This window comes from Aythya marila, assembly GCF_965140915.1.
Source record: "Aythya marila genome assembly, chromosome: 2".
Lineage (NCBI taxonomy): Eukaryota > Metazoa > Chordata > Aves > Anseriformes > Anatidae > Aythya > Aythya marila.
Genome location: NC_139043.1, coordinates 17,527,932 through 17,555,025, shown reverse-complemented (window position 1 = coordinate 17,555,025; position 27,094 = coordinate 17,527,932). Strand labels below are relative to the sequence as shown.

Genomic DNA, 27,094 nt, shown 5'->3' with positions numbered 1-27,094 from the left:
AGTGAAAAACAAAACCATTTGAGGTAAAAATAAAGGAGAAAACAGTCCCCTGGGGAGCAGCCCTTCAGCTAGAGCCCAACGCCTCAGCACCCGGGGGCAGCGCCGCGAGGCCGCCCGGCTGCTGGCCACCAGCCCCGGCGTGAGGAGGAAGGAAAGGGCCGGGCGGGGAGCGGGGAGGCCGCGGACTACGTTTCCCAGCGAGCCCCCTGGAGGCCTCGGGGCGGTGCGAGGGGAGGGGAAGGCGTAACATGGGCGCCTGAGGCCGGCAGGGAGGTAGGGGCAAGGCTGGGCCGGGCCGAGCTGCGGCCAGACCCGACCAAGGGGAGCGGGGCCGGGCAGGGCAGGGCAGGGCCGGGCACCCCGTCCCGCTGCCGCCGGGGGGCGGTGGGGTGGCGGCGCAGGGCCCGGAGCCTCCCTGCCCCTTCTCCCGTGCTGCAGGCGGCCCGGCGAGGGAGGCTGAGCAGCAGCAGCAGCAGCAGCAGGACGAGGAGGAGAAGGAGGAGGAGGAGGCAGGCGGTCGGGGACGGGACGGGACGGGGAGATGGCGGAGACCGGCTCGGTGCACGCCACCAGGTTCGAGGCGGCCGTGAAGGTGATCCAGAGCCTGCCCAAAAACGGTGAGAGCGGCCCGGGGGCGGCGGGGGCCTCGCTGCTAACACCGAGGGGACGGGACGGGGCGGTGGGGGCAAGCAGGAGGTGGCCCTACGCTTATCGAGCCCCCCCTGCACGGAGGAACGCGGGTTTGGGGCTCTCCAGTTCGCCCCAAAAGTTCCTCCTGAAGGAGGGGTCCTGCGGGAGGGGCCTTTGCCTCCCTAAATCCTAAAGTTGGTTTGACAGCTTTGGGGCTGTTACCAGTTCCCTCTGCTGAGTTAGTGAAGTGGTAGAGTGAGGAACCAGCTCGTATCCTTCCGTTAATAACCCTAAAAAAATCACTAATTTCATCGTTACTTATTTCTGTTATAAGTAAACCCGGGTTTGTTGGGGTACCAAGGTAAAGGTCACTGTAAACATCCCCTAATGACTGGAATCCAACCTGAAATAATTAACTCAGCGGAGCAGGTGTGATTCTCTGCCAATTATTGCAGTTCTGTGTTTACATTTCCTGTGCCTACAAGTGTTTACTTCACAGAGGAAGAAGAGAAAACAAAACCAGGAGGAACAGTGAAACTGCTGTTGAAAGACCTGTCAAATATCGAAATAAACAACAAAAAAAGTGCCTTTTTAAATTCTGTAGTCTTTCAGTAAGTTACTGCTTGTATTGCCAGAATGGCTCGTGACATACTGTGTTTACTGAAGGCAAGCTGAATCTGTCCCTTTAAACTAAGTGAAAGGAGGCTTGCTCTTTGTTACTTATTACTCTTTTGCTAATTGTGGAGTCTGACGTTAGCGGTAGTAAAGGTTAGAGTCCCTTCAACTTGATCTGAAGCGTGTGCTCTCTGTAAAGTAAATATTGTCAGTGAGGCTGACTGCAGCTAGCTGAAGATGTTTTTCCTTGACTCAAACTGTACTGCTCTGAATCAGGCTGTAACAAACTGCAGGCTGTTTTCAGGCAGAAATACTGACCTTGTGAAATACTTGTTAATAATCTTGACTACAACTTAATTGTATTTTAAAATGCTTTCACTAGGTTCATTCCAGCCAACAAACGAAATGATGCTGAAGTTCTATAGCTTTTATAAGCAGGCAACACAAGGACCCTGTAACATTCCAAGACCTGGATTTTGGGATCCAATTGGTAGATATAAATGGTAACTTTTCATGTTTGTTTTTTTTTTTTTTTTTTTTTTTTTTTTTAATACATTGAGTGGAGATGTTTAGAAGAGTGGCTGTTGGAGGAAGGTACTAGTGAGCTTCTTTCTTTTTCTTAATCTTTGATGCTTCAATTCACTTTCTTCCTTGTGTTCCAACTTTCTAGTTCAGGTGCAGTGTTTATCCCACGCCATAGACTGTAGGCGCTCTGCAGGGTGTGTGATGTGGAATAGTGTCTGGAATTCTTCCTTCATGCGCGCATCATACAAGATAACACGAGAAGTAAATAGGTGCTCATTGAAAGACATGATGAATACTGCTTCAAGCTCTTGAAGAGAGATCTAGTTTGTGCCTTTCTGGTTTGTCTGCCTGGTGGCAGAACTTCCCACTGTCAGTGTTCCCCTTGTGCTGGGAAGACTTCTGATTTGCCAGACTGCTGAGATCTGTTTGAAAACCCATATCAAGACTTTTTATATTAAGCGTTTATAATCATTTTGTCCTGTAGAGCGAGTATTACTGCTGTCTATATGGTCGGCTGTTTGTAGTTCAAATGTGAGCCACCAGCCTTGGGGTTTTGCTGTAAGTGGGACAAATAGTCTGGCAAGAGGTAGGGGTATTGTCAAATCAAGTGCAAGACTGAGTAAGGAAATAGTTTATTCCAGCCTGTATTTTGACAGATTCTTTCTGCAATGCTAAAAAAAACAACCAAACAAACAAAAAAAAACCTTCAATTGAAGTTTTCTGTCTTGCAGAACTGGAGAGGTGGGTATTTTCTAGGTCATGGGTAGCAGTGGTGGTAACTGGGGGCAACAAACTACTTGCCTATTAGACAGGCGCATCTTTCCCCTGCTGCTAAACATTTTTCTTGTATCCTGTTATAACTTAGCTGGCACTTTACAAACAGCTGGCACTAAATATTTAGGCCTGCTTTACTCTGTAATAGAGGGCCTTAAGTCAATCCGAAGGGGAATATGTGTCTTTCATAATGTCTGGGCTTGTAAACAGCTTACTGGGTACAAGATCCTAGTTGACCAGTGAGGAACTGTGTAGTCCCCAGGCTGTTCATTTCGTTGCTTCTTTATTGATGTCCCACTGTTTAATTATTCTAGCAAATTATATATCTGGTCTTTCAAAAAAAGTTGCAAATTGTTGTTGCATTTTATTTGTATTAGAGAAACTTGGCGTATTATATAACTGACCTACTTAGGGCTGGGCTGAAAACAATCCCACAGGCCTTGCAGATTCTGAAGATGTGTGTGACTTTGCTCCTTAGGGATGCTTGGAGTGCTCTGGGAGACATGTCCAAAGAAGAAGCCATGATAGCCTATGTTGAAGAAATGAAAAAGGTAAATATATTAATGAGTAGAAGGCATCCTACAGAATAAATGTTCCATGAAATACACTAGGGAATGTGAGGAGATTCTCACTGAATACTGTCAGGGCTGCAAAATTATTCTCTATATGAGCTGTTACACTTCAATACTATGCTGTTTGGCCTGTTGGGTGAATAAAATTATGCAGTTTCCTCCAATTCAATTCCTATTGAATTTGGCATGTTTTTAGAAAAAATGAGTTCTAGTTGATCTGAAGCATAAATGATAGATTTAAAGTACTGAAAACATGGTGAAAGGGGGCTGTGGAGAAAACAAAGCAATCTAATGTGCAACAAAAGAAAAGCTGAATTTACTAAAGACTACCTTGGTTCTCCAAGTTGAAAGAGGTGAGGGATCCTTATCTTGGGGGTGGGGAGGTGTTGGAGTGGGAAGACTCTAAAAGTAACCTGTCAACAAGAATTTTGCTCTCATGACTGGAGAGATGAGTATAATCAAATAAAAACTTAAAACTTAATTGTCTTTGACTTTTTTCAGGAATAACTCAGCAGCCTAAGTTTTCTTTATTTGTGATGAAAATACTTCTTGTATATTGAATTTTGAGTCTGACACTTATAATTGAGTAATTTGTTCTGTCTTGTTTGGAATAGATGTGTAACTTGTAAACATCCATAGTTACTTTATTAAGCCTGTATTAAAGCATTAACTAAAGTAAGTGTTCAGAATTAAGGTTTCTTTTCTTTTATTATCTAACTCTTCTAACTGCAGTCCTTTGCACTAGCTCTTTTAAGTAGCCTGCCCAGTTTAAAGATTATTTTTTCTGTCCTTTTGGATGAAGGTGTATCTGTAACTTATTAGAATGAGGTTAGCATCAAGGAGAGGAAAAACTTAAGTTGTACGCTGGACATGCTTGCTTTTCTCTTAGGCCATTATCATAAACATTCTTAAGGGTTCACTTGAATACTTAACATGTTTAATGATTGGTACAGCAAAAAACCTTTACTTGGTGAAGAGATGGAATTCAACTACTTCTTGTTCTCTGTAATTTTGGTTATTCTGTTCCCATTGACACTACTGTTCATGCTTTAAAATGAAAAAAAAAAATCCAGAAAACACAAGAGGCTAAATGGTCATATTTTTAAGAAATAATCCCCACCAAATTGTAACTTGCTTCGAATGCAGGCCATAAGATTTATCTCTTCCTTTCAAATCTCAGTTTCAAAATGTATTAATATTTCAGTAGAGTACCCGCTCTTTTCAGTGCAGTAGCTAGTTCCATCAGGATGCTAAAATTAAGTGGAGTTGTGCAGTGTGTTCCAAAAAAGGCTTAGTAAGTCTCCTGTGAGGAAGTCTGCTTACTTGACCCTAGTGAAGCACAAATATTCTGCCTCTGTACGGATTACGTGCAGAGATTGGAGAGCAAATGACTTCTTGCCTCGCACAGCTTTGAAACTGGGGATCTGTTTACCCTGCATTACTGCAGCTTCAGCCCTCGCATTTGAAATCCTAGCTTCAGCTTTTCCAACCCAGTTGGTTCTGCTTGAAATGTCAATGGAAGTGCATTTCCCACGGATCCGCTGGGCTCTTCCATCAGCACATACTGCACTAATCTCTGTGGTGCTGCTGTGGGCGTTCGGCTCTTGCTGCATAGGTGCCCGTGACATTTGTCTCTTGATGTAACAGAACCGTGTGTAAGGGTGTGATTGGTATTTCTCCCCTCTCCACCACCCAGGAGTATAACCCTAGCACTTGAGTTAGGGCTGTGCATGTATCAGCCGACCCATTTGCAAGTTGAACATTATTGTAGACTTGTTCCCTCCCCTCATGTGGTGGCATTGAAAATTGCAGCTGTTGAGAGGGGTCTGGCTGAGATTTCCAGGTGTTGGTAGGCAATGACCTTACATGTCTCAGCCCTTGCGAAGATGAATCTAAGCTCAGGTACATGTTGTTTAAGGCAAATACCTCTTCCAAATCACATTTCTGAAAGTTTATGTTGCCAAGTACTATTTAGGCTAATTTATTTACATCTCAAATAGCTTGTTTTATTTATTAATATCATTATATGATGCTATTTATATTTAATATTTAACATTATTGTTTTAATATTAAAATTATCATATTAATGAGAAATATCTTAGCATAAAACATTAACTTACAGTGTTTTTAATTTGAAACAAGGATCTTCTTATGTCTGAAAGTCATTTCTTTCCAAAGAAAACAGTAATTCAGGATGCATAGTAACTTATTTTGTATTTACAATTTCAAAATTTGTACGTTGTGCAGAGTGGCTAATATACATAAGCAACCAACTTTGTTTATGAGGGTTTATTGGTTTTATTTTTTTTTCCTACCAAAAAGGTATCAGTTAAGGCCCTTACTGCACAGCTGCTGTTAAACAAGATACTAGGAATTGCTCCAACTTATTAAAAGTATATTGTCATCTCTTTACAGTGTGAAGAACAGTTACTTTAAACGAATGCACATATGAAAGTGCAGTACGAAACAGTTCACAGTGTAGATGCTAAATATAAATACTTAGCAAATACAAGTGTGTTACTCTAGAGTGGGTTTCTTATTTTTCTCAGTGCTACTGAAGGTTATTTTTTCTGTTTATTTGTTTTTAAAACACCTGTCCTATGTCTAGTTCTTTTCCAGCTCCATATCTGAGCACTGAGCTCTAACAAATACAGGATGAATTATATTTGCTAAATAGATCAGAGAAGTGGTGATGGAACTGTAGGTCGATGGGATCTCTGTCTCTTGGTATCTTTGGTGTGCAAGTGTTGACTTGTTAGCTGCTAGCCTGCCTGGAGCTTCTGCCTTGTGAAATAATGCTGTAGCTTTTGCTTCTGCTGCTTAGTGAAGTGCTCGGTGCTTCTATTTGAGAAGCATGTTCTGTGGCAACCTGTATCTTCCATCTGGTACTTTCTGCTCCTCTTCTGGAGGGGGAAGCATACCATAGACAGTAGTCTGCTTCTACCTGAATCCTTTTGCATAGTTACTGGCTTTTATCCCCTCTTTTGTCTTAAGAGGAAGAAGTAACAAAGCTACCAGCTAAAAGTGTGCTCAAAGGACTTAAAATATAAGGGGGCAAATGTCTAAAACTTCAAAAACAATTTTAAATTATTGAAGTACTTTCTATTTGTTCTAGATTACAACTTAATGTTCTTACCAGAAAGTTAAAGATACTGGTTTTGTAAATTAAAATAATTTTTTTTTATCAGAGTAATGACTTTTAAATTCTGCCTTTAAGTCATTTGGAGCTTGTTTGATCTTCTAAGTGTTTATGTGCATTGACACAGCTTTTTTGGATTCTGGTCACTTTGGTTTTTGGTTTTAGGTAGACCCAGGAAGGTACTTTTGATCTGTTCCTTACATTCCATTGAAGATGGCAGGTTTTGACAAATAGGAAGAATCCTCTGGCAAAAAAAGCCTTACGCTCTCATTTTCTGTGTGGAAAGGCAGTCTATAAAGTAAATTGCATCAGATAAAAGCAATCTGTTGAACCTTGGCTAGTTTAGTTTGAAACTGCTGAAATAACAGATTCCTACCAATACTGTGCTGAGGCTGTCCTTTAGTCATGGCAAATGCATTAGCTCTCCTCTCTTACTGTCACCCAAAGCAGGTTAATACAGCTAGTTAAGTTTCTTGTCTGGTAAATTAGGTCCATGCTATTAAAAAAAAAAAAAAAAAAAAAAAAAGGAAAGAAAAAATCTTAATAATGTGTTAAGAGACTTAGTGCAATGTTATTGAGCTTACAATAAAAGTTTCTAAAACTAGTTAAAATGCATGAATCATTGAAATGCTGTTTCATGAGGTACTTCATATTTTGGACTTGTACAGATTCTTGAAAGTATGCCAATGACGGAGAAAGTTGAAGAATTACTACAAGTAATAGGCCCCTTCTATGAAATAGTAGAAGATAAAAAGAACAGAGGATCTGACCTAACCTCAGGTTCGGACAAATAACTTCCGTTATACTACTGATAATCACAGGTCTGGATTGTGTGTGGGGGGTTGTTTTCTATAAATGATTTTAAAGCTAAATGTTGCATCTTTCTGTTCATTCTCTTCTCTGTATGGCAGTTCGAATGGAGAAAGTCTCTAAATACTTGGAAGGTAGGAATAACAGATTATGTATAAGTCCATCTCTTCCATTGTTTTGGTGCTATAGTAACTTCCTGCTAATGCTTGCAACTTCTACGTTTGCCACCTCATGAGGCTGTTTTTTTTACTATTTTTATCTACAAATGAAATTAGACCCAGGAAGCCAAATGCTTAATCCTTATCTGCATGCTTTCTGAGATGCTGAGGGAAAACTGTTCCTGAAGAAAGTGGAATATTTAAAATGCCCCTTCCCTAGCTAAATCTAGTTTCTCCCTTTCCATTAATAAAAGGAACAACTGTTTAAAATGTGTAAAAGGTGTAGCTGTGAACTATTGTTAAACTATATGCTGATGCTGGTAATCCAACTCTGTTATCTGATCTGAATTTTTAAATAAATAACTCCCTAGTCAAAACCATGGTTTTAACAATCATGGTTTCTCTAATACCTTCAAAATATAAGATAGGTTTGGGAAACTTTCAAATTAAGCTTTCTGAGGCTTAAGCTTACAAAGGAAACATTTATTTATACCTTTTAAATCTCTTGGCAGGTGGCAAACCTAGTGGTGTCATAGCTGCATAAAAATTGATGTGATGATTATTTTTGTTTTTAGCAATGCTATTGTGAGAATGTTTTGATAATAATAGTTATGTTACAGGTAGTATCTTCATAAAGTTGTAATGTAGGACTTGGCTGTTTAAACCTGACTTCATTTCAGATAAAACTATTGAAATGCATGGGATCAAAACTTGTAACGGTTTTAAAAAACAAACCATTGCACAAATGAATTTGGTTAATGTATTGAAGAAGTAGCAATCACTGGATAAGTTGCCTTTTGTATATGGCTCTTTTCCCCATCTTAAGCAAACACAATCTTGATTTTGCTTTTGGCATTGAGTTTCAGAGGGAGAGAAATAGTTTTTCATTTATTTTGAGGAAGGGTAATGGTTGAGGGTTTTAAATGGCCATTTTGAAAGCTGTATGAGTTCTTTCTCAACTAAAATTGTGCATATTTCATGTCTGTGGTTTAACAAGCCTTCCTGACAGCTGGATTGATAGGCAAGATTGTAGGAGTATCAGTAGATTCAGGTCAGTGATCTGTGTAATAAGGATTTACTTATACTTGGTGTCTATGGCAGAGTGTCAAAAGCAGCAGCTTTTTTTTTTTTTTTTTAAGTGACTTTATCTAGGCAAGCAGAGAATCACAGAAGTTAAAAGCCAAGTGTCCTAAATCTGTTATTGAAATCAGAATAGTTCAAAGGTTCAGCTTAAACATAAGGCAGTATAAATAAAACTAATACAATATCGAAATTTCAACTTTTTCCTCTTCTGACAGCGTTGCACTAAATCTGGCATGTGTAGCGTTATCAATGTAGCCTTAATAATTGATTTGCCCACTACAAAAAAAAATAAACAGGAAATAAAACTAAGATTATATGCTCCTGGAGCCTACTCCAACCCTACCAAGTGAACAGCCTTTTACAACGCTCAAATGTATGGCTTCACCCATGCAACTTGAAGCTGCATCATCTCATTCTGCCACAAGTTAAGAGAGAGTTCTTGGAGAATTCTGTTGTCTTAGGGCTGCAGAAGAGAGTAGATAACTGCAGTATTACAGAAGGACCCTTTTCTTTGCAGTTGCTGGAAGAGTAGAAGACATTGGGAAAGGTGGGGACAAGTCATTGTACCTAGCTGGGATGTCCACTTTAGAAGAGCAATCCTTTAAATAGTTGCACTTGCTAATAAATAAGCAAGAAATCTGATGTCTAAAAAAAGTCTAAGAAGTTTCAAAATGCAGTTATGAATTTGAAACTTTCTGAACAGACATTCCAGTTTTCTTGTTACGTTACACCTGAAGAATCCAAAGGTGGGCTAGAATTGGCACAGTAACCATCTGATACTGGACGAGAAACATGAAAAGTTTCAAAGCCACCTCAGCCTTCCAAATGTTTCCCTGAGAATGTGTGTTGTTGTCTATTCTGACTATGAGTAAATCCAAAGGGGACAAGGAAAAGCCCGAGCTGACACGCCAGCACGAAGGCCCCTCAACAGCTGAGTGAACTATGTGGAATTTGTTCACAAGTTCTTCAGTAGAATTTTCCTGTGTACTCTTTCCATTTTGTGACCAAGGCACTTATCTGTTTTTAAAAATCCTAAATAAAGACCCTCTGCCTTTATGTTGAGCAGTGGCACTCTCTGTAAACCTTTCTGAAGACTAGAAGTTGCCTTCAATAATGTCAAGTTATGCACCGTGGAGACAGGAAGGTTTCAGCATCGTAATACCTCTGACTTTTGTCATCCTGCTGAGTGTCTCTCCTGAGACCTTTGCTCCCAGCTGTATTGCGACTGCACCAGATGAAGCCCTGTTGAAGCAAGGGGACTCCTACTTGTGCAGCTGCATGGGCTGGTTTTGGGCAGCACTGATTGCAGGGCAGCATTTTGCACTGGGAGCCCATACAGGGCACCACTTCAGTAGCACCTCTGAGTGGCAGAAGTTAGTCCAGCTTGCAGGCAGATAGAGTTTGCTTGGACACGAGAGCTATTTTTTATTTATTTTTAATATTCACTGAGGTCTGCATTCTTCTAGAACAAGCAACTACATTCCAACACTTCTGTTTTAAAGGCAGTAGTTACTGCAGGACTTAGGTAAGCTTGGGGGTGGAGGGGGGGTGGCATTTAAAAAAATCTGTTCTAAGTTATTACTTCTTGTTAGAAATACTTATTGTAGCTCTAAATGCAGTATATTTTCCAACTGTTCTTCTACAGATTGAGAAAATGCAGCTATTTGAAAAGAGAAACTACTCAAAGAGCTTTTCATCTCATTTTCAACATCTTTGCTTTGTATCAAAGCATTTGGTGGTACGGCTTTCTGCTTGTGTGTGGGTTTCATGTGAAACACCCTGTGTTTGCTTTATAAGCTCAGTTTCTCGTTTCTGTTTGACTTCAGAGGTACTTGTTAAATTGCTTTCCTTCCTTCTCATTCTTCTTTTCCTGACTGGGATTTTGATGGAACTCAGTGGCTGTGAATCCCTAACCCTTCGTAAGAAGGGAAAAAAGAGCTACAATCCCTGTTACTTCACAATTATGCCTCAGTAGGATATGTTGAATGGGTGACTGTACCGTAGCTGAGAGGTGCATTATGTCAGGGCCAGCATGCAGCAGAAGAAGTTGATGGGTGGGTGAGAGAAGTTCTTAAAGTTCTGAGCTTTGAACTTCCTCTCCTCTTCCAGTTTCCTGCGATACCCTAACAGCTATCACCCAGGTTCCATCTAAATATCGGGAAGCACTTCTTTACTGTGCAAGTGACAAAGCTTTTGCTCAGGCTGTCCAGAGGGGTTGTGGAGTCTCCCTCTTTGGAGACATTCAGGAGCTGCCTGGACGTGGTCCTGGACAACCTGCTGTGTGTAGGTGGCCCTGCTTGAGCAGGTGGTTTGGGCTAGATGACCTCCAGCCAACCTTAACCACTCTGCAAAGGTTACAGTTCATGTTCAGGGAGGCTACTATGAATCTTACTTTACAAATGTTGTTGTTGCTATCTCATTAGTTTAGTAGCTTCAGAAGCATTTAGAATATTCTCTGTTGTGTTCCAGGATGGGATTATTGTAGGATTAAGGGCTGGGCCAGAAACTGCCAAAGTCAGTGGAGAGTGTCCCAACAAGTTGCAGCTTGTGCTGTTGCAATATATACTTCAGGCTTCACAGTCCAAATCTGGGCCTACTTTGTGGTTTGACTTCACACTGATAGTTTTATGCCTGTACTCTCTAACAAAGTTGGAAATTGCAGCAGAACATAAGTATAGAGAAAGCCTTGACTATATCAACAGCTTCACTCTTACACAAACCAGTAGAGATTACACATCAGCACTGGGTGAGCAGCAGAATGTTCAAGTGTTAAAATATATAAGACTTTTTTTTTTTTTCTTCTAAAGTAGAGATAGATGAGAGAAATTGTCTTACACAAAGACATACCTGGCTGTATTCTGTTTCATGCTGGGTTGAGTCAAAGGTAGAAGTTTTTGTGCATAATTGGTTGTTGGATCTGTACTCTTTCCTCAATTCAGACCAGCTTACTGCAAAAGAGAAAAGGAGTTGTCAAAAGCTCTTCAGGTTCTTTCAATAAAAAAAAAATAGTAGATGTACCCACTTTCTGTAAAATGTTGGTGTCTCACTTTATAGAGATCTGACTTGCAGTTAAAATCGTGTGCTGAGAGAATGAAGGTCTAGATTTCTCACAGCTGTGTTCTACAAAGAAGAAAAAGTAGCCAGAGGTTTGGAAGGCTGGTAAATACCAGATGTAGGTAGTCATATCTTGATTGCTCACATAAAAGTGCCCATTGGGGATGGGTTAGTGTTTTATGCATAACTTTGTTATAGGAAAAATAATGACTTTAATCATAGACTCCAAGATGCATGGAAAAGCCATCTGTGTTATCTATGAGGCACTGTAAAAAGCTGTTCAGTTGGTAGGGTTGGAGTAGGTTCCAGGGGCATATAATCTTAGCTTTATTTCCTGTTTTTTTTTTTTTTTTTTTTTTTTTTCTTGTACAGGGCAGAGCAGTTTTTGATTAAGGCTCCGTTACTATTGCCTGGAGTTTCTGGACTATAGGTGACCCAGCAATATGTTTTTCTGTTGCTTTCAAGCATAACTCAGTTTCTGTTAGGGGGTTTTGACTTTGTGATGCTCATCTTTTGTTGCAGTTCCTGGGGCAGGAATGGTGTACTTGTATCTATTACCACACCAGTACATAGAGCTCCTCTTTACTTTCCACACTAAGTAAAAGTTCCAAATATTGACTGTATCTCTTCCACACAGAAGAGAATGTAGCAAGTCCTGCTCATTCTCCCTGAGGGACGTAGTACCAGACATGGAGGCATCCTGGATCCTGGAATGATCTTATGGCTCTTGCAAGTTGCTATAAATACTTAAGAAGCAGCTGTTCTTCATGTTCATTCTTACACGTGATCGTTTGCTAAGGTGTTGACAGTAAGTTGGCCTGGATCTGCTGGTCTCGCTGCACATACACCACGTAACTGATCGGCGTGTGCTTGGTGGCCTTGTTGTCTGGTGGCCTTCGTGGAACTACCTGCTGGTGCTGGGAATGCCTGCGGGTCAGCTGCTGTTCTCGCTGGGCTGATCTCTCTCAGGAAATCCCAGGCAGGTTGTATCTGCTTGCAGAAGTCTTGGGGTAGTGGGGAGAAGAGAAATATATCCAAGTCAATCCAAAAAACCTCAGCCTTATTTTTCTGTGGAAGGTGTTCTGAATTTTCAGGGGATTAGGTACTAGTGATAAGAATGGAGATGAACTCCATTGATGTTGAACAGGAAAAAAAAAAAAAAGTAAAGGTCCAGGATGACTAAGTCAGTAACCCCAAATGCCATTCTTGCAAGTTAATATTAATGTGTAAGAAGCTGTGCTTCATGCTTGTTCTTATCCGCAAATTATTGTTTTGCTGTTTATAAATGGTGAATAAAGACGTGACTATTGCTGATTACTTTGTCTTTTGAAATAAAGTGGCATCTATTTGCATGTAACAGCTTGAGAAGCATATAAGCAGAGAGAAATGTGGAAAAAACATGGCTGTAGTCTTCTGGAAAATATTAAAAAGAAAAAGGAGAGTCTTTATATAGTAATATAGTTATAGTAAAGTTCAGGAAGACTAAATAAAAGGAATACTATATAGATGAAAATCTGATTGCCAAGATCTATGTGCTTAGGGAATACTTTTTTCAAAGAACTTAATGCATTTAAAATTAAAAGTGATAAAACAATGGTAGCTAACCTAAGGGATTTTATATTTTTCTGTCTCTGTTTTTTGGTGTGCCCTTCTAAAATCTCTTTATTTGTGATGGCAGCTCATTTGTGTGTTGTAGAACAGATGTTATAGAGTACCCTGGGCCCCTGCAAATTTTTCTTTGTAGTGAGGTATACTAGAAAGAATGGAAGGAAATGAGGGGTATAAAAGTCTTCTAGCCGAAGAACTTATTGCTCCCAGATGCTTGCATGTACCCCCTGCCCTTTCTGTTTCCCCTCAGGGAGGAGGAAAAAAAAAGCAAACAACAAATGAAACCTTCAGAAGGCATCACTCTCAGCAGTCTATCCTCTGAACTGCTCATCTGAGTGCTTCTTAGTCAAGATAAGCAGGGCTAGCAGATGTCCATTATTTATCTTCAAGTGTGTTATTTAAGCAAACCCAAGCCTGGAGGTGGTGGAGTCTTGCATAGGGATCCAGGCTGAGCATGGGCTATGTCAGGCATCGCAGCTGTAGCCAAGGAAAGATGTATATCTGTGCTCCAGTTTATTGAACCGCGTGTTGAAATACTGCTTATGCCCTCTGTTCTGATGGCAAGTCAGTAGCTCCCGATTCATACTGTTCAAAGACTTTTTGGCTGGAAAGATGGAATGAGAGGAGAAGTATCAGGAGGGTTTCTAAAACATAAATGAACCGTGGCGTGTACTCCTTCCCCATGGCAAGCCATCACTCCTTGTAGTAATACCATATCAGGATACATCAAGGTTTCAAAAAGAAGGTGGAGATTTGTGCAACAAAGTGAATGGGAAATGGCAAAACCTACTTGTGTCAACTTGGAAGTGAAGCATGGAGCCTACCTCAGTCAGGGACGAGTGCAAAAGGTTCTGCTGGCAAGGAAAGAATTCTAGTTACCTGGTTATCCAAGTAACTTAGCATAGCACATGTACGTGCAGGTCCCTGGGAGACTTGACACACATTTTGACAGAGCTGGAGCTGGCACAAACACAGCAGTGCAAAGCGGTCCCTAAATAAGTAGTTACAAGTATAGCTCATGTAAATAATCTTTTGGTGGCAGGTTTTGCTGCTATCGAGCTAATAGTAAAGATATGCCATTTTACAAATACACGTAGTAATCATTACAATATCAGCATATGCTTTCATCATTCAATGTTTTATATGTTTTGTCCGCTATTGCATCCATCCTGGTCACTGGTATTTACACAGAATGAAAGTCTGCATGACTTCTGTGAGCATACTGTGTTGTGCTGGACAGAGTAATAAAAATAGCACAAAAATGTAAAAGCTCGCTTGATTCTTAGTATTCACATGAAAAGACACATTCCCTAGGGAGCAGCTGTTAACCTACCACCAAGGACTGGAGAAGTCACTGCTAGTTGGCTCGGATTTGGCTTTGATGCTATCACCCTGTGTTAGTCATCACTGCTGGTTTCGTAGCAGGTACTTACAGTAACAGGAGGAGTGCAGCAAACAGTGCTGGTTTTGAGCAGCAGAAGCATTTGGGAATGGACTTGATGAGGACAGGAAAAATATTTTATATTTCTGGGGAAAAATACAAGATCAAGCACAGTATTTCAGCATCACCACGACTGTACAATGCACTGTGTTCTTCAGAGCCAGCACCAAAGCCATGTCTCCTTAAGGAGCGCTGTTGCTATGAATGGCTGTGTAGAAGTATGATGCTGATGGGTTTCAGATATTTGGGTGTTCATGGCTTGCTACCCTTATTCCCAATACTTTTCTCCACTTCTTTAGTTAAGTATGTGCAATGTATCACTCGGAAGTTTTTCCAAGTGAATGATCTCCTTGCTGAGATTGAGTGCAGAGAAAACGTGTTGGAATGTTCAAAGACATTCTCTTCAAGAAGAAAAAAAGTAAATCTTACAAAATATGTTTACAGCATGGTTGTTTTTTTTTTACAATATCTTGAGTAGGGTGAGGAGGTTTACAGTTCTATGCCTGCCTTTACAGCTGAATGTGTCTCCAAGTCTTGCCTTTCCCATTTACTCCCACGGCTGGGTAAGGCACTTGGACGTCTCGGCCTCCACCCCCTCTGAATTTCAAAGGGAAAGGCGTTGCCTGCTTCACATTGCAAGGGGGCTGGGGCTCTGCTTACTCTTCATGCTTCAAAGGACTGTTAGGTTGTCCTGATCACACAGTTTCTTCTCACAAAAACACCTCTAGCACTCAGTTTTGCAGTAAGAGAAACATTTACAAGAAATAAACTGTAAATATGTTGGGATTTTCCTTCTATGAAATTCATTTTCTTGCAAATGTTCTTTGTAGTGAGGAGAAAATGACCGTATATTCTTACAGTCTACAGAATAGACAATAGTTTTTCTAGTTCTTTTTCCACAACAAATAAACTTTTTTTAATCTTCAGATAAAAGTTGGATTAAACCAATCCAAAACAGGGATGGAGGGTGCCCCCGGCAGCCTTATTTCACAGTAAGACTAAGGTGAACAGGATATTCAACATACTCATTATGTTTGGATAAGAAGTAAAGTTTTTTTGCCTTTTTTTTTTTAAGCAGTATGGCTAAGCTTTGAAACTAGAGGAATGTGGGAAGGCAGCCTGCTTCTTCGTGGCGAGATTCAAGTAGAAAACCCTTAGCCCTAAATTACCATGCAGCAAGGAAAGCAGCAGAGCTGGTTGGGCAGCTCTGGTATAATCGGGTGTTATTTTGCTGTTTGATGTTAAGCCTAAACGTAAGAATTAATCTTTCAAGGTTCTGACAAGGGAATGTAAAAAAATATGCAAATGGAGTGCTACGGTAACAATTAAAGCAGGCAGAATCTGGCCTTGTGGTCAGCGTGTAAAATGTGTCTGCTAACTGTGTCCGCTTTGTACTTTAATTGCTCTGTGCTAATGTACAAGGCTTAAATCATCAGTACGTATTTAGCTGTATTTTTTTTCAGAAGGTGGTATAAATGTCCCTTAAATTCTCTGGTTTTGTTTATTCTGGAGGAATCTTTGCCTTGCAATACTTTGTACAGTGAGAAAATTGTTGGTGATCCTTGGAGTGATCACAGGGATGGAAAACAAGGCCTTAGCAGTTACTTCATCAAGATTTGTTTTTTTAGATACGTGCGTAATTAGACAAGCAAACACGAGCCGTGTATTTCATAGAATCATCAGATGGGTTGGGTTGGAAGGGACCTCAAAGATCATCCAGTTCCAACCCCCTGCCATGGGCAGGGACACCTCCCACCAGACAAGGTTGCCCAAAGCCCCATCCAGCCTGGCCTTGAACACCTCCAGGGATGGGGCATCCACAGCTTCTCTGGGCAGCCTGGGCCAAGGCCTCACCACCCTCTGAGTGAAGAATTTCCTCCTGATATCTAATCTAAATCTCCCATCTTCTAGTTTAAAACCATTCTGCCTTGTCCTGTCATTATCTGCCTGAGAAAAAGTTGCTCTCCATCTTGTTTATAAGTCCCCTTTAAGTACTGGAAGGCAACTCTAAGCTCTCCCTAGAGCCTTCTCTTCTCCAGGCTGAACATCCCCAGCTCTCTCAGCCTTTCTGCGTAGGAGAGTTGCTCCAGCCCTCTGATTTATTTCATCATCTTTTTCACTGAAATCAGTGCGCTTATATCCATGCTTGCTTTGCCAGATAAAGATCTCTATAAACTTTATTACCACATTTTGTGTTTGCTTAAGTCACTGGGGGCGAAGATGAATGGGATGTTTTATTTCCCTTCTGCAGGATCCTGTTGCTCACAGAACCGAACAGAATGTTTCAACGTTTGCCTTTGCACTGAGAGCAATTTTGAAGCGTTTCAGCCCAATAGGGAACTTCTATAAAATGTTGATTCTAGATTTAAATGAAAATGTCCATCGCAGTCCTAGATAAAATGTTATTGCAGCTATATCATATTTATGCCATAAACACGGATAAATATCTTGGCGTGAGGCCCTTAGTGAAAGTAACTTGCTGTCTTTTTCCAGTAGGCTTCCTCAGAACTGTTCATTAGTAGTCAGGCATTCTGTGGTGAGCCACAAAGGAGAAACATTAAAACAATTAAGGAAGAGTTTACAGAAGTAAAGCTGGCATTATTTGGTACATCTTCTAATGTGGAAATGCTTTTGTAGAACAATGACCTGATTTTTTTTGGGGGGGTGGGGGCAGTGGAGGTTGTATGTTTGTTTCTTTTAAAATACGTATTTTTTTTTCTCTTTGAATGTTTTCTTAGACCTTAGTAACGTCATGAATTCCACTCCAAATATAAAGGCTGTGAATGGCAAAGCTGAAAGTAGCGATAGTGGAGCAGAATCAGAAGAAGAAGGGCTTCGTGAAGAGGAAGAAAAAGAACTCCAGCAAAACATGAAGGGTAAGTTTTCTGCACTTGGACCAGATGGTTCTTGAAAACTTAAGTAAGTGCTTCTTTACTGTGCAGGTGACTGAGTACTGCTAGAGGTTGCCCAGAGAGGCTGTGGAGTCTCCCTCCTTGGAAATCTTCAGAAGCCCATGGGCATGGTCCTGGGCAACTTGCTGTAGGTGGCCCTGATTAGGGGTTTGGACCAGATGGCCTCCAGAGGTCCCTTCTAACCTCAACCATTCTGTGATTCTTCCCAAGTTTTTTTTAACCATGTAAGTGTTAGAAAATGCCAAAGGGTCATGAACTGTACTTCTCACTGTAATTCTTCAAGAGAATTTTATGCAAATAACTGTAAATGCATGTGTAAGAAATGGCAACATCTCAACCTGTGTTTATGAGATTAAGAACTAGGACAAATTTGTGAGCTGTGCCATATATTTTTTGACTTGGCTGAAAGGTATGTTAGTGTCTTTTGGAAAAGCTGAAAGGATACCCTCTGTTGTTTTCCTTTTTGTTGCAAGTGTTGTATGTAAGAGCTGTGAATGGCTACATGGGCTGTAACAGTAGAATTGAAAATCACATTTCTTCTCTTCAGAGAAAATAAAACAGAACTTGCAATGACATTTGTTTATGGGGTTCTTAAAGAATTTTGAGAAGTACCAATGTCAAGTGAAAGGCAAATGAAATTACACGTTTAAAGTTCTAAGCAGCTTTTTTTTTCTTTCTCCAGGGACATTAGGATAATAATTTATCAGAGGGACCTACAGTAGATCGTCTTATTTATATTTTAAATGTTATCTGCTGTTTATGCAAATTAAAATTTTATATCAGTACGTTTTGAACAGAACAGTCCCAGAGAATGTGAATCTAGGGGCGTTGTCATATTTTGTTCTGTGTGTACATTATGTATTTAGTCCATTAGAAAGCCAGCAAATTTAAGGAATATGTTTTGAGCTATTATGTACCTTGCTTTCTATTTGCAAGCTTTTCCTGTTCTTTTATAGAATATAAGAGTGTGAAAACAGAATCAGCAGCTGCAAAGGATTTGGAAAGTATTGTTGCTAATGGCTGTTACAAGGATGGCTTTATCCCAGATCTGCAGAATGGCATCCAGACCAAATCTGCTCTGAATGGCTTGAACACAGAGGAAGAAATAAAGAAAACAGAGCTGAGCCTTGAAATAGCTAATAACAGTGCTCACCAAGGTATTCTCCTTGCAAGATCGTGTTTTAATTTGCATATGTTTTTCTTGGAAAACATTTCTTCTCTTGCATGCTTAATCCTGGGATTCAGAGCCTAGCAGGGGTGTCTTTCAGTTGCACAAACTTGAAGAGAGAATATTAAAAATTAATCAAATTTAATAGCAGTTTAAATAAGGCTGTCTTTGAACATCTTTTACAGAAGAGAGATGAATTCACAGAGAGAGAGAGGCTCAAACGTACAGAAATACAATTATTTTATTTTGAAATCGTTGTGCTATCTTTGTAAATACTATTGGCATTTGAAATCTAATTTGTAATGAAATGAAAATCACTAATAACTGTATTTGTCATTCCCAAAGGCTGAACATATAAATGCCGTCTTGTTGAAAATGATGTCTGAATCTATCATTTTAAAACCAATTGATAACTTTGGGCAAAACTACTTTATATTGAGATTAGGAAGAAGAGTTGAACGACCAAACTAAAGTTAAAATTTATACCTCACAACATGGAAATACCAGTATGAAGTTTGGTTTTCCCATTAGCAAAAGTTGTGTGTAATTCCTATATTAATGTAACATCTTTATTCTTAACCTGACTTGAAGATGAAAATAGTAGGTGAAAGGAATGAATTGAAGTTTGCCTAGGCATCATAACTCATTGCTTTACTCTGCTGGGATTGGCTCACATTTACAAAGCAAGTGTGCTTACCTCCTTTACATACAGGTGGCAATGAGGAGAATACTGAAGAGGTCTCAGGAACTCAGCACTTAACCAGCGATTCAGACAGTGAAGTTTATTGTGACTCTATGGAACAACTTGGACTAGAAGAGGTAAGGGCTCAGTATCCCTAGGTGTATTTTGAAGCTGGTATGGATATTTTAAAGTAGGTTTCTAGCTGTCAGGTGAACCTGGACATACACAAAGGTGAATGAAATAACTCAGGCATACTTTTCTCTTATTTGGACTGTCATTTTTTGTTGTTTTTGTTGATCTTTTACAACGTGCTTACCACTGATTAAAAGCTTCAAAGTTTTTCCCTTTGGGATTTTTTTTTGAGGGGAAGGTAATAAAAACAACAGTTCAAACGAACAACTGTCAAAAACAACAGTACAAAGAAAGTAAGGCTTGTGTGATGAATTTTGTGTCTCGTAACATATGTAGGGATCTGAATCCTGCTATCCTTCAGAACCAGGAAGTATCTTTGTAATTGTGTGGGCTTTTGTTCTCCTTTTTTCTGGCCTGTTATATCCTGCATTTGTTTCTTAGAATAAATAAAGAATAAGCCTAAGCACTGTACTGGCTTAGTTTTTACTGGCTTAGTTCATTGTATTAACTGTGATCTTAGATGAAGACCATAGATTACTGACTTGGACCACCTCTGTAGATCCAGTTTAAGCATGGACTTTTTAGACTGTGCTCAAACACCTAGTTTGCTGGTTCTGGGGAGAGATATGGGAATGATGCATGGGATCAGAAAGACCTGCAAGCACTGCAATATTGCACCATTTTCTTGTCCATCTGTTTCCTTAGAGTTCCTTTTAGCAAATCAAAATTTTACCCAACAATGAAGCGTATTGACGAAGGGTGATTTGGTAGAAGTGCTGCAAGCTGTCTTTTATGTAGGTGATTTCCCAATTGTCTTGTGTGTTGTTTGAGCTTGTTTGAGACTCTTTAATTGTAGTGGGTGGATATGTGTCAGAATTTCCCAACTTGAATGAGAAAAGTTCTAGTTGCGAACAAACTAACAAACGGTTGGGTAGATGTAAATAAATCTAGAAGAAGAACCACAGATGGAGTCATTCGAACTAAAAAAAAAAGGTTCACTGAAAAAATGAATACTGCTTTTTATTGCAAAAGATGTAGCAAACACTCTGTCTTCAGTTCTGATGATACAAGTTTATGAACTACTACTTGACAAACAGGATTTTGGCAGCAGTTTCTTTTCCCCTCCTTTTTGCTGTTTTGGCTTTTCCATGGAGTTATTTTTCAGCTAGCTGAAGTCCCCAGTCTGCTTCAACATGTAGTTGTGCTAATGCTCGTCATTTCACTGAACAAGGGGTGCTTGTACCACCTTAAGACAGTCCTGTTGCAGAACATGTAATTGTGACCTGATCAATGTGTGTCATCTATTTTTAACGTTTTTCTGCAGTACCACGGATTTTGAGGAAGAAAGTTGGCAGAATATTATATCTTTTTTTTTTTTAATTTTTTGGTGTAAAGGACAAGTCAAGCAGTTCTGAACAGGTTCATAATAAACCCTGTGAGTTCTTTGCAGTAAGTGCAAACACTGCCTGCTCAACGTTGCTAATAGTGTGTGAATTTGGCAGCGTGGCTCACCAGTCTGAGTTAGGATACCTCTTCACAGTGGGAGGCAAAGCCTTAAAGGAAAATGGAACACTTTGAGGTCTTCTGAAGGTTTAATTTTAGTGACTACTGAGAATTACTGTACGTTAAAAATGTCTAAAGTAATTCCAAGTGTTACCACTGTTTTGAGAATATTTGCCTCAGATGAATGTCTAACCTTTTCAATCTGAAAAGGACATTTAGACAATATAAGCACATCCTATAGCAAAACACCTGCTCCCGTTAAAAGCCTTAATGCAGAGCAAACTATTTTCTTAAAGTGAAAGAAGAGAGATTGTATTTTTGTTAGTTAACCATTATGTTTTACAGAATTTAATTACTTGCTAATGTTAATTTGTAGCCCTTGGACATCATCACATCAACTAAAGGATCTTTAAAGCGTTCATCCCATTTATTGGATGTAGACCACAGTCTTCTGTTAGAAAATACGGATCTTCCAAGGCGTGCTTGCATGACTTCTGGGAATCTCCACCTTGGAAATGATGTAGAAGGAACAGTTCAAGAAGAAGGTGAAGTCAAGTGTGGAGGAGAAGATGGCCAAGCCACTAATGGGGGCCCTCACAAAGAGAAGAAAGGTGGAGAAAAAGCAGATTTCTATGGTGTCAGAAGAGGGAGAGGTACTGTGCACACAGCTTTTGTTTTTCCTATTCATTTTCATCGCTGCCATACGTCATGGGGGCCTAAGAAGCACTGGTCAACATAATCCAGTGAGACAGTCATACTATACAGTGCCTCTGTCCTTCATGGTAAAAATAGATGATAAAATCCTAATACCAGTGGGTAGCAATCAGTTTTCTGTTTGAAGTATTTATTTCATTCCTAATAAGCTTTACAAAAGGATTTTATTGTGTTACGGAGATCCTGAATAAGCCTATTGGCTGCTTCTGTTTTGGCTTACCTTGAAATCCAGCTGCTCTTCATGGCACCTGTTCTTCTTAAAAGTGTAGTCTTCAAAACCCATCTATGCATGAGAAGAGGTTATTTGCAAGTTATTTATATTTTTTAAATCCATATCCATTTATACCTCTATGATGTCTCATTTGAAACCAGGGAGCATCGTGGAAAGGTATCAAAAGGTATCACTCTGTTTCAGTGTCCTTTGTATTCCAGCTGGAGACTGTCCCAATTTAAAACATACCTACCCTTCATAATAAGGCAGATCTCTTTTTTTCAGATATTTTCTTTTCTTTTCTTGACAGGTTGTGAGTTAATAGTTTTTTACTAAATGGTGATGCCGTTGAATGAATGATGCTGTTACACTGAGGCTGTAGGGAAACTTTTCAAAGGACATTACAGTAACCTCCCAGTGCTTTTGAACTTAGTTTGGGTGGAAGAAAATTAAACAACCATTCAAAAGAAAGTTTCAATAGAGGTGGTAGCCCATTCTGTGTTTTATGTATCTATTTTTTTTCCCCTCTCAACGTAGGGCACAGACTTCAGCCGCTAGGCGACGGTTCGCAAGGAGGACAGATGGGTAGCGGAGGGGATGGAGAGCGCTGGGGATCCGACAGAGGACCCCGGGGTAGCCTCAATGAGCAGATCGCCGTAGTGCTGATGCGGCTGCAGGAAGACATGCAGAATGTCCTTCAGAGGCTGCACATGCTGGAGGCGGTTACAGCGTCACAGGTAATCGTTGAAGATCTTTGATTACATTTTCATTAAATTTCCTCAGATATTTTTATGCTTTCAGATTAAAATGTCAAACAATACGTTCTTAAACTGTAAAGAAATTTCAATTATATTCTGTAGTTTGTTTCAACCTAAAGTTTGTTATTAGTGCCTACTTTCAGGAGCACAAATCAAGACTCCTGAACCTGTGAACAAAAACACGCATTTTAACTTAGAAATTAACCATATATTATTTTAGTGATTTCTGCTATCCAACTAATCTCAGCTGTAGTTATCAATACAAGTCATACAGTCACTATATAGATCATGGTTAATGTTAGTAATGCACAATCCCATATGTCTTTGTCAGGAGATCTCACTTGCTCTGAAAATGCTTTGAGATTATTTTAATTTCCAGATTGGTAAATACTTGCACACAGAACAACTTCTGAGTCCTTTGTTCAGTTAGCAGGCTGATTTTTCATAGCATTCTTTCCCTGCAAAGTAATCCAACTTGCTTAAGTTTCACATTGTGTACAAGCTAGGCAAAAAAAGTCTTAAGCAAGTCTAGATACTTGTTGATGTAGTGTTTCTTTTTCAATGGAAATAGTGATGCACATAATAGTGTAAGTGGGAGGATAGAATGTGCTGTGAATATAGTTGAATCAGCAATCAAAAATGCTTGGTTTTCTTTGGCTTGCTGATAATATTTTGAGCTACCTGAGAACCAAAGAGCTGTGCAAGCAGTATCCTATGGGACGCACATACTCGAAATGTAAGGCAGCCAGGGAGAAAGGATTTATTAAAACCATGATTCTGCTCCATCACAGCTCTTCAAGGATCTGACGTCTGGATACAGATCTAAATTTTTTTTTCGGACCAAAGCAATATATGAAGAAACAGTAAAAGATTTTTTCCCCAGCAGTTCATGCTGTGCTTGCTGTCCCTTTCAGAGTAGAAACTGGGTCAAGAACCTTCTGGTTCACACTCACATTCATTAAGAAAGACCTAGAAAGCTGACTTTGTTTCTGTGAAAGCACCACAGTAGCATGGAGGGAAAGGCTTGAAACATTTCTTGTATTTCTTGCTCTCTGTATTGCCTGTAAGAGTATTTGCTCCTTATACCATTAGACATGCCTGTACCTAAAGCTCAGAGCACACTAAAAGAATGTTTTTTGTTTTTATACAGACCAGTGTAAAGAATTACACAAATCAGGCTGCTGGGATTTCACCTCTGGGTTGTAACTGCTGGACCAGAGATGAGGAAGTTGTGATAATACCTTGGGCAGGGGGGCTTTGCAAAGCTGTAGAGAGGTTTGGTCAGTGACACTGACTCATGTTTTAACACCCAGAAATGCAATAGAAATGCTACGAAGTGTAATGGAAGCATGAGAGTTTAAGTTGGAAACCAAGTGGTAAAAGGTGGCTTGCATGGGGGCTGGTTCTACTCTTTAACAAAGTTAAGGGAAAGCTTCCTTTCTCAGGATAGGATTGTAGGCATTAAGGACTGTTCCTCAAACTGTCATATATACAGGCTGCAAAGTCTTTACACAATGAACTAAATATTCTCGCTTCATAAAGCAGAAATATTACAATTGCACTTTCATTTTTGGCACTTAACCACTCCTTGTTTGTATTTAAAGGCAAGATCTGCAACACTGCAGTCAAATTATCAGCCTGACTCCTCTGTTAAGGTAAAACACCGTTTGTTACTTTTTAGAAAAAATAGTGTGAGAACAGATTAGATGAATATTTTTAGCTTTCTTAGTATGTGCTTTTCATGTTGTCTTTTCCTTGACTAGGGGATAAAAAATAATCTGTCTGAAAAGATTATTTGCTAGGTGAACCTTTTTTTCCAATCTTAGCACTTTTTTCTACCTTGATATTATAGCATTTGAAGTGTTGGTGAAGCATACATGTGGTATTCTGTATGTGCATGCAGATTGCTAACTGGAATTTCTCCCGTTTTCCTTAGAAACCTTCGTGGTGGCCCTTTGAAATTTCTCCTGGTATTTTAGCTTTTGCAGTTGTATGGCCGTTTATTGCCCAGTGGTTGGTGCATGTATATCTTCAAAGAAAGCGAAGGTAAAGATGTGCATTCAATAGGTCATATGTACTTTATTTCATCTATTGATGACCGATATGAAGTGTATCACCTTATTTAGACAGACCTAAAAACTGCCTTCAGGCATAAGGATAATGCAAGGGTATGTGCCTGCGCCGTGTCTTTGACAGGATATCTGAAACATGAGGTCGGTATCAAAACGGGGAGCCTGCTGATCATTGCTTTGATAAATGCTGTTTCCCTGAGTTCTTTGCTTCAGGACATCTTGCTCAATGTTCCATTCTATGCATCAGTGACTGATAGCTCTGAAGATACAAGGCTAAAGCAGATCGTACCGTTGAGTCCTTGGTGTGGTGATCATAGGAAGGTGTGTGTCTTAGTCCCACAAACCCAAGACCAATGCTCAACAAGAAATGCTGGAAGCTAGTAGCAGTGCCTTGCATTAGCTGGGACTTCTAGGAAGTGACATGCATAGTTTTGTTCCCCTTGACAACTTCCCAGTGTAAGTAGTGGTTAATTTGACTCCCGATGTGGTATGCTCACTAAAGGCAACTTAGGTTAAATCCATGAAGTCTGGTGTAGAATAAATAATTTCACAGTGAGTATACATGAGAAGTTATGGCTGGATAACTTGGAGGTTATCTCCATGACGTTTTTGACCCCCTCACTTCCAATGTCCTCTTGAGCCATTTTCACTGCTTGCTGGACTCCCTAGTTCCCTTGTGCCATGAGAAAACTGTCAAATATGTTAGTCTCATCTGTCACCTGTTATTTAACATTTACTAGCAACTTGCTCTGGTATTCTTGTAATGTCTTGTTTCACTTCCTTCAGCTAGGGAACAGTTGTACTCTCATCTTACCTGTTTCTCAACTTTTTAAGCACCAGAATATCAAGTAAAGGTTGTCAAGTTGGTATATACTTAAACCTCACACCTCACTTCAACTTTGTGTGCTCTTACCTTTTCCTTATAAGGTTTTTCTTCTGTCAGTCCGCAGAGAGTCTGCATATGTGTAGATATTACTAGAACTAACTTAAATTGTAACTTTTTAATGATTAGTTTTCATGCTATTGTTTTCTCTTGTATGGCAAATTACAGAGTCAGAGAATGGTTGAGGTTGGGAGACCTCTGGAGATCTTCTGGTCCAGCCCCTGCTCAGGCAGGGCCACCTAGAGCACCCTGAGCAGGATTGTGTCTAGACTGCTTCTGAGTATCTCCAAGGAGGGAGGCTCCACACCCTCTGGGCAACCTGTGCCACTTTCACCCTGACAGTGAGAGGGGTATCCTGGTGTTTGGATGGAACCCTCCTGTGGTTCAGTTTGTGACCATTGCCTCTTGTCCTGGCACTGGGCACCACTAAAAAGAGCCTGGCTCTGTTGTCTTTGCACCCTCCCTTCAGATATTTACACCCAGTGATGAGATCTGCCGAGCCTTCTCTTCTCTGGGCTGACAGTCCCAGCTCCCTCAGCCTTTTCCCCAGTCCCTTCATCATCTTTGTGGGGTTCTCCTGTATGTCCACACCTTACCATGGCAGTGTGAAGCAGAAAGGAAGGATCACCTCCCTTTGACCTGCTGGCAGCATTCCTCCTAACGCAGCCCAGGACACCAACGGCCTTCTCTGCATGCAGGGCACGTTGCTGATTCTTGTCCAACTTGGTGCCCACATTTTCCTCAAAGCTGCTTTCCAGCTGGGTGGCCCCCAGCGTGTCCTGGTGCCTGGGGCAAGACTTTGCACTTTTCCATGAGCTTCACGAGGTTCCTGTCTGCCCATTCGTCCAGCCAGGAGATATTTGTCCAGGTCCCTCTGGATAGCAGCATGACCCTCTGGCACGTCAGCCACTCCTCCCAGTTTTGTGTCATCTGCAAACTTGCTGAGGGTACACTGTGCCCCATCATCCAGCTTGTAAATGAAGATGTTAAACAGGACTGATCAGCACCCTCTGAGCCCGGCCCATTGAATGGTAAATGATGTAACGCCCACAAGGGCTTCACTCTGCCACCTCTGCCAGGACGTACCCAGTCTCAAAGCTGGCATTGATAACAGGGATGTTATTTGCATTTTCTCAGAAACCCAGAAGTTTCACTATTAAGGCTTTTAGGCAGTTCTGTACATTTCTTTGTCCTCTGCACTGATAAACGGAGATTTCAATTTCATCAGCAAGAAAAAAGTTCATTAAAGTCATGTTTTTAGGATCTGATGTGACGTTCCTGTGAACTTTAATGCTTAGCTAACAGCTTTAGAAGAGATGTGTTTTCTCTCAATTTTCCCTTTCTAAAAATAAAACCTGCAGTTCTTGGAAGCCTTTTTCCATCATCCCTTCTGACCTCTGTAGCACAAATTGCGAGCTGTTTCTGAGTCAGTTCACAGGGTCGGTCAGAGTTCATTTCTTAGAAAAACACACGTTCCACCAGTTGTCCTGAGACACTGCTCTATGTGATGCAGAGCTGAAGCGAATAAACAAATGGTGCATGACTTTTAGTTTGGATTTGTCTGACTTCAGCTTTCATCCACCGGATCTTTCTAGACCTTTATCTACCTGACAAAGAGGCCTTGATGTGTCCGTGGGCACTTTATTGCTA

The 27,094-nt window shown here is 40.3% G+C and overlaps 1 protein-coding gene across 2 annotated transcripts in view; it reads left to right on the top strand.

Annotated features, from left to right (window-relative positions):
• The first annotated feature begins 306 nt into the window (after positions 1-306).
• The window catches only part of ACBD5 (acyl-CoA binding domain containing 5), a 29,693-nt gene continuing 2,905 nt past the window's right edge, over positions 307-27,094 (top strand). The window contains exons 1-12 of one of the 2 annotated variants that reach the window (XM_082754387.1): positions 307-617; positions 1,628-1,748; positions 3,023-3,095; positions 6,924-7,035; positions 7,167-7,199; positions 17,148-17,285; positions 18,278-18,478; positions 19,202-19,308; positions 21,183-21,459; positions 22,269-22,468; positions 24,094-24,144; positions 24,426-24,535. In XM_082754387.1, coding sequence (XP_082610513.1) covers positions 542-617; positions 1,628-1,748; positions 3,023-3,095; positions 6,924-7,035; positions 7,167-7,199; positions 17,148-17,285; positions 18,278-18,478; positions 19,202-19,308; positions 21,183-21,459; positions 22,269-22,468; positions 24,094-24,144; positions 24,426-24,535 — 1,499 coding nt within the window. In that variant the 5' untranslated portion in view covers positions 307-541. The remainder of the gene's footprint in view (positions 618-1,627; positions 1,749-3,022; positions 3,096-6,923; positions 7,036-7,166; positions 7,200-17,147; positions 17,286-18,277; positions 18,479-19,201; positions 19,309-21,182; positions 21,460-22,268; positions 22,469-24,093; positions 24,145-24,425; positions 24,536-27,094) is intronic. The other variant, XM_082754388.1, reaches the window with a different exon arrangement.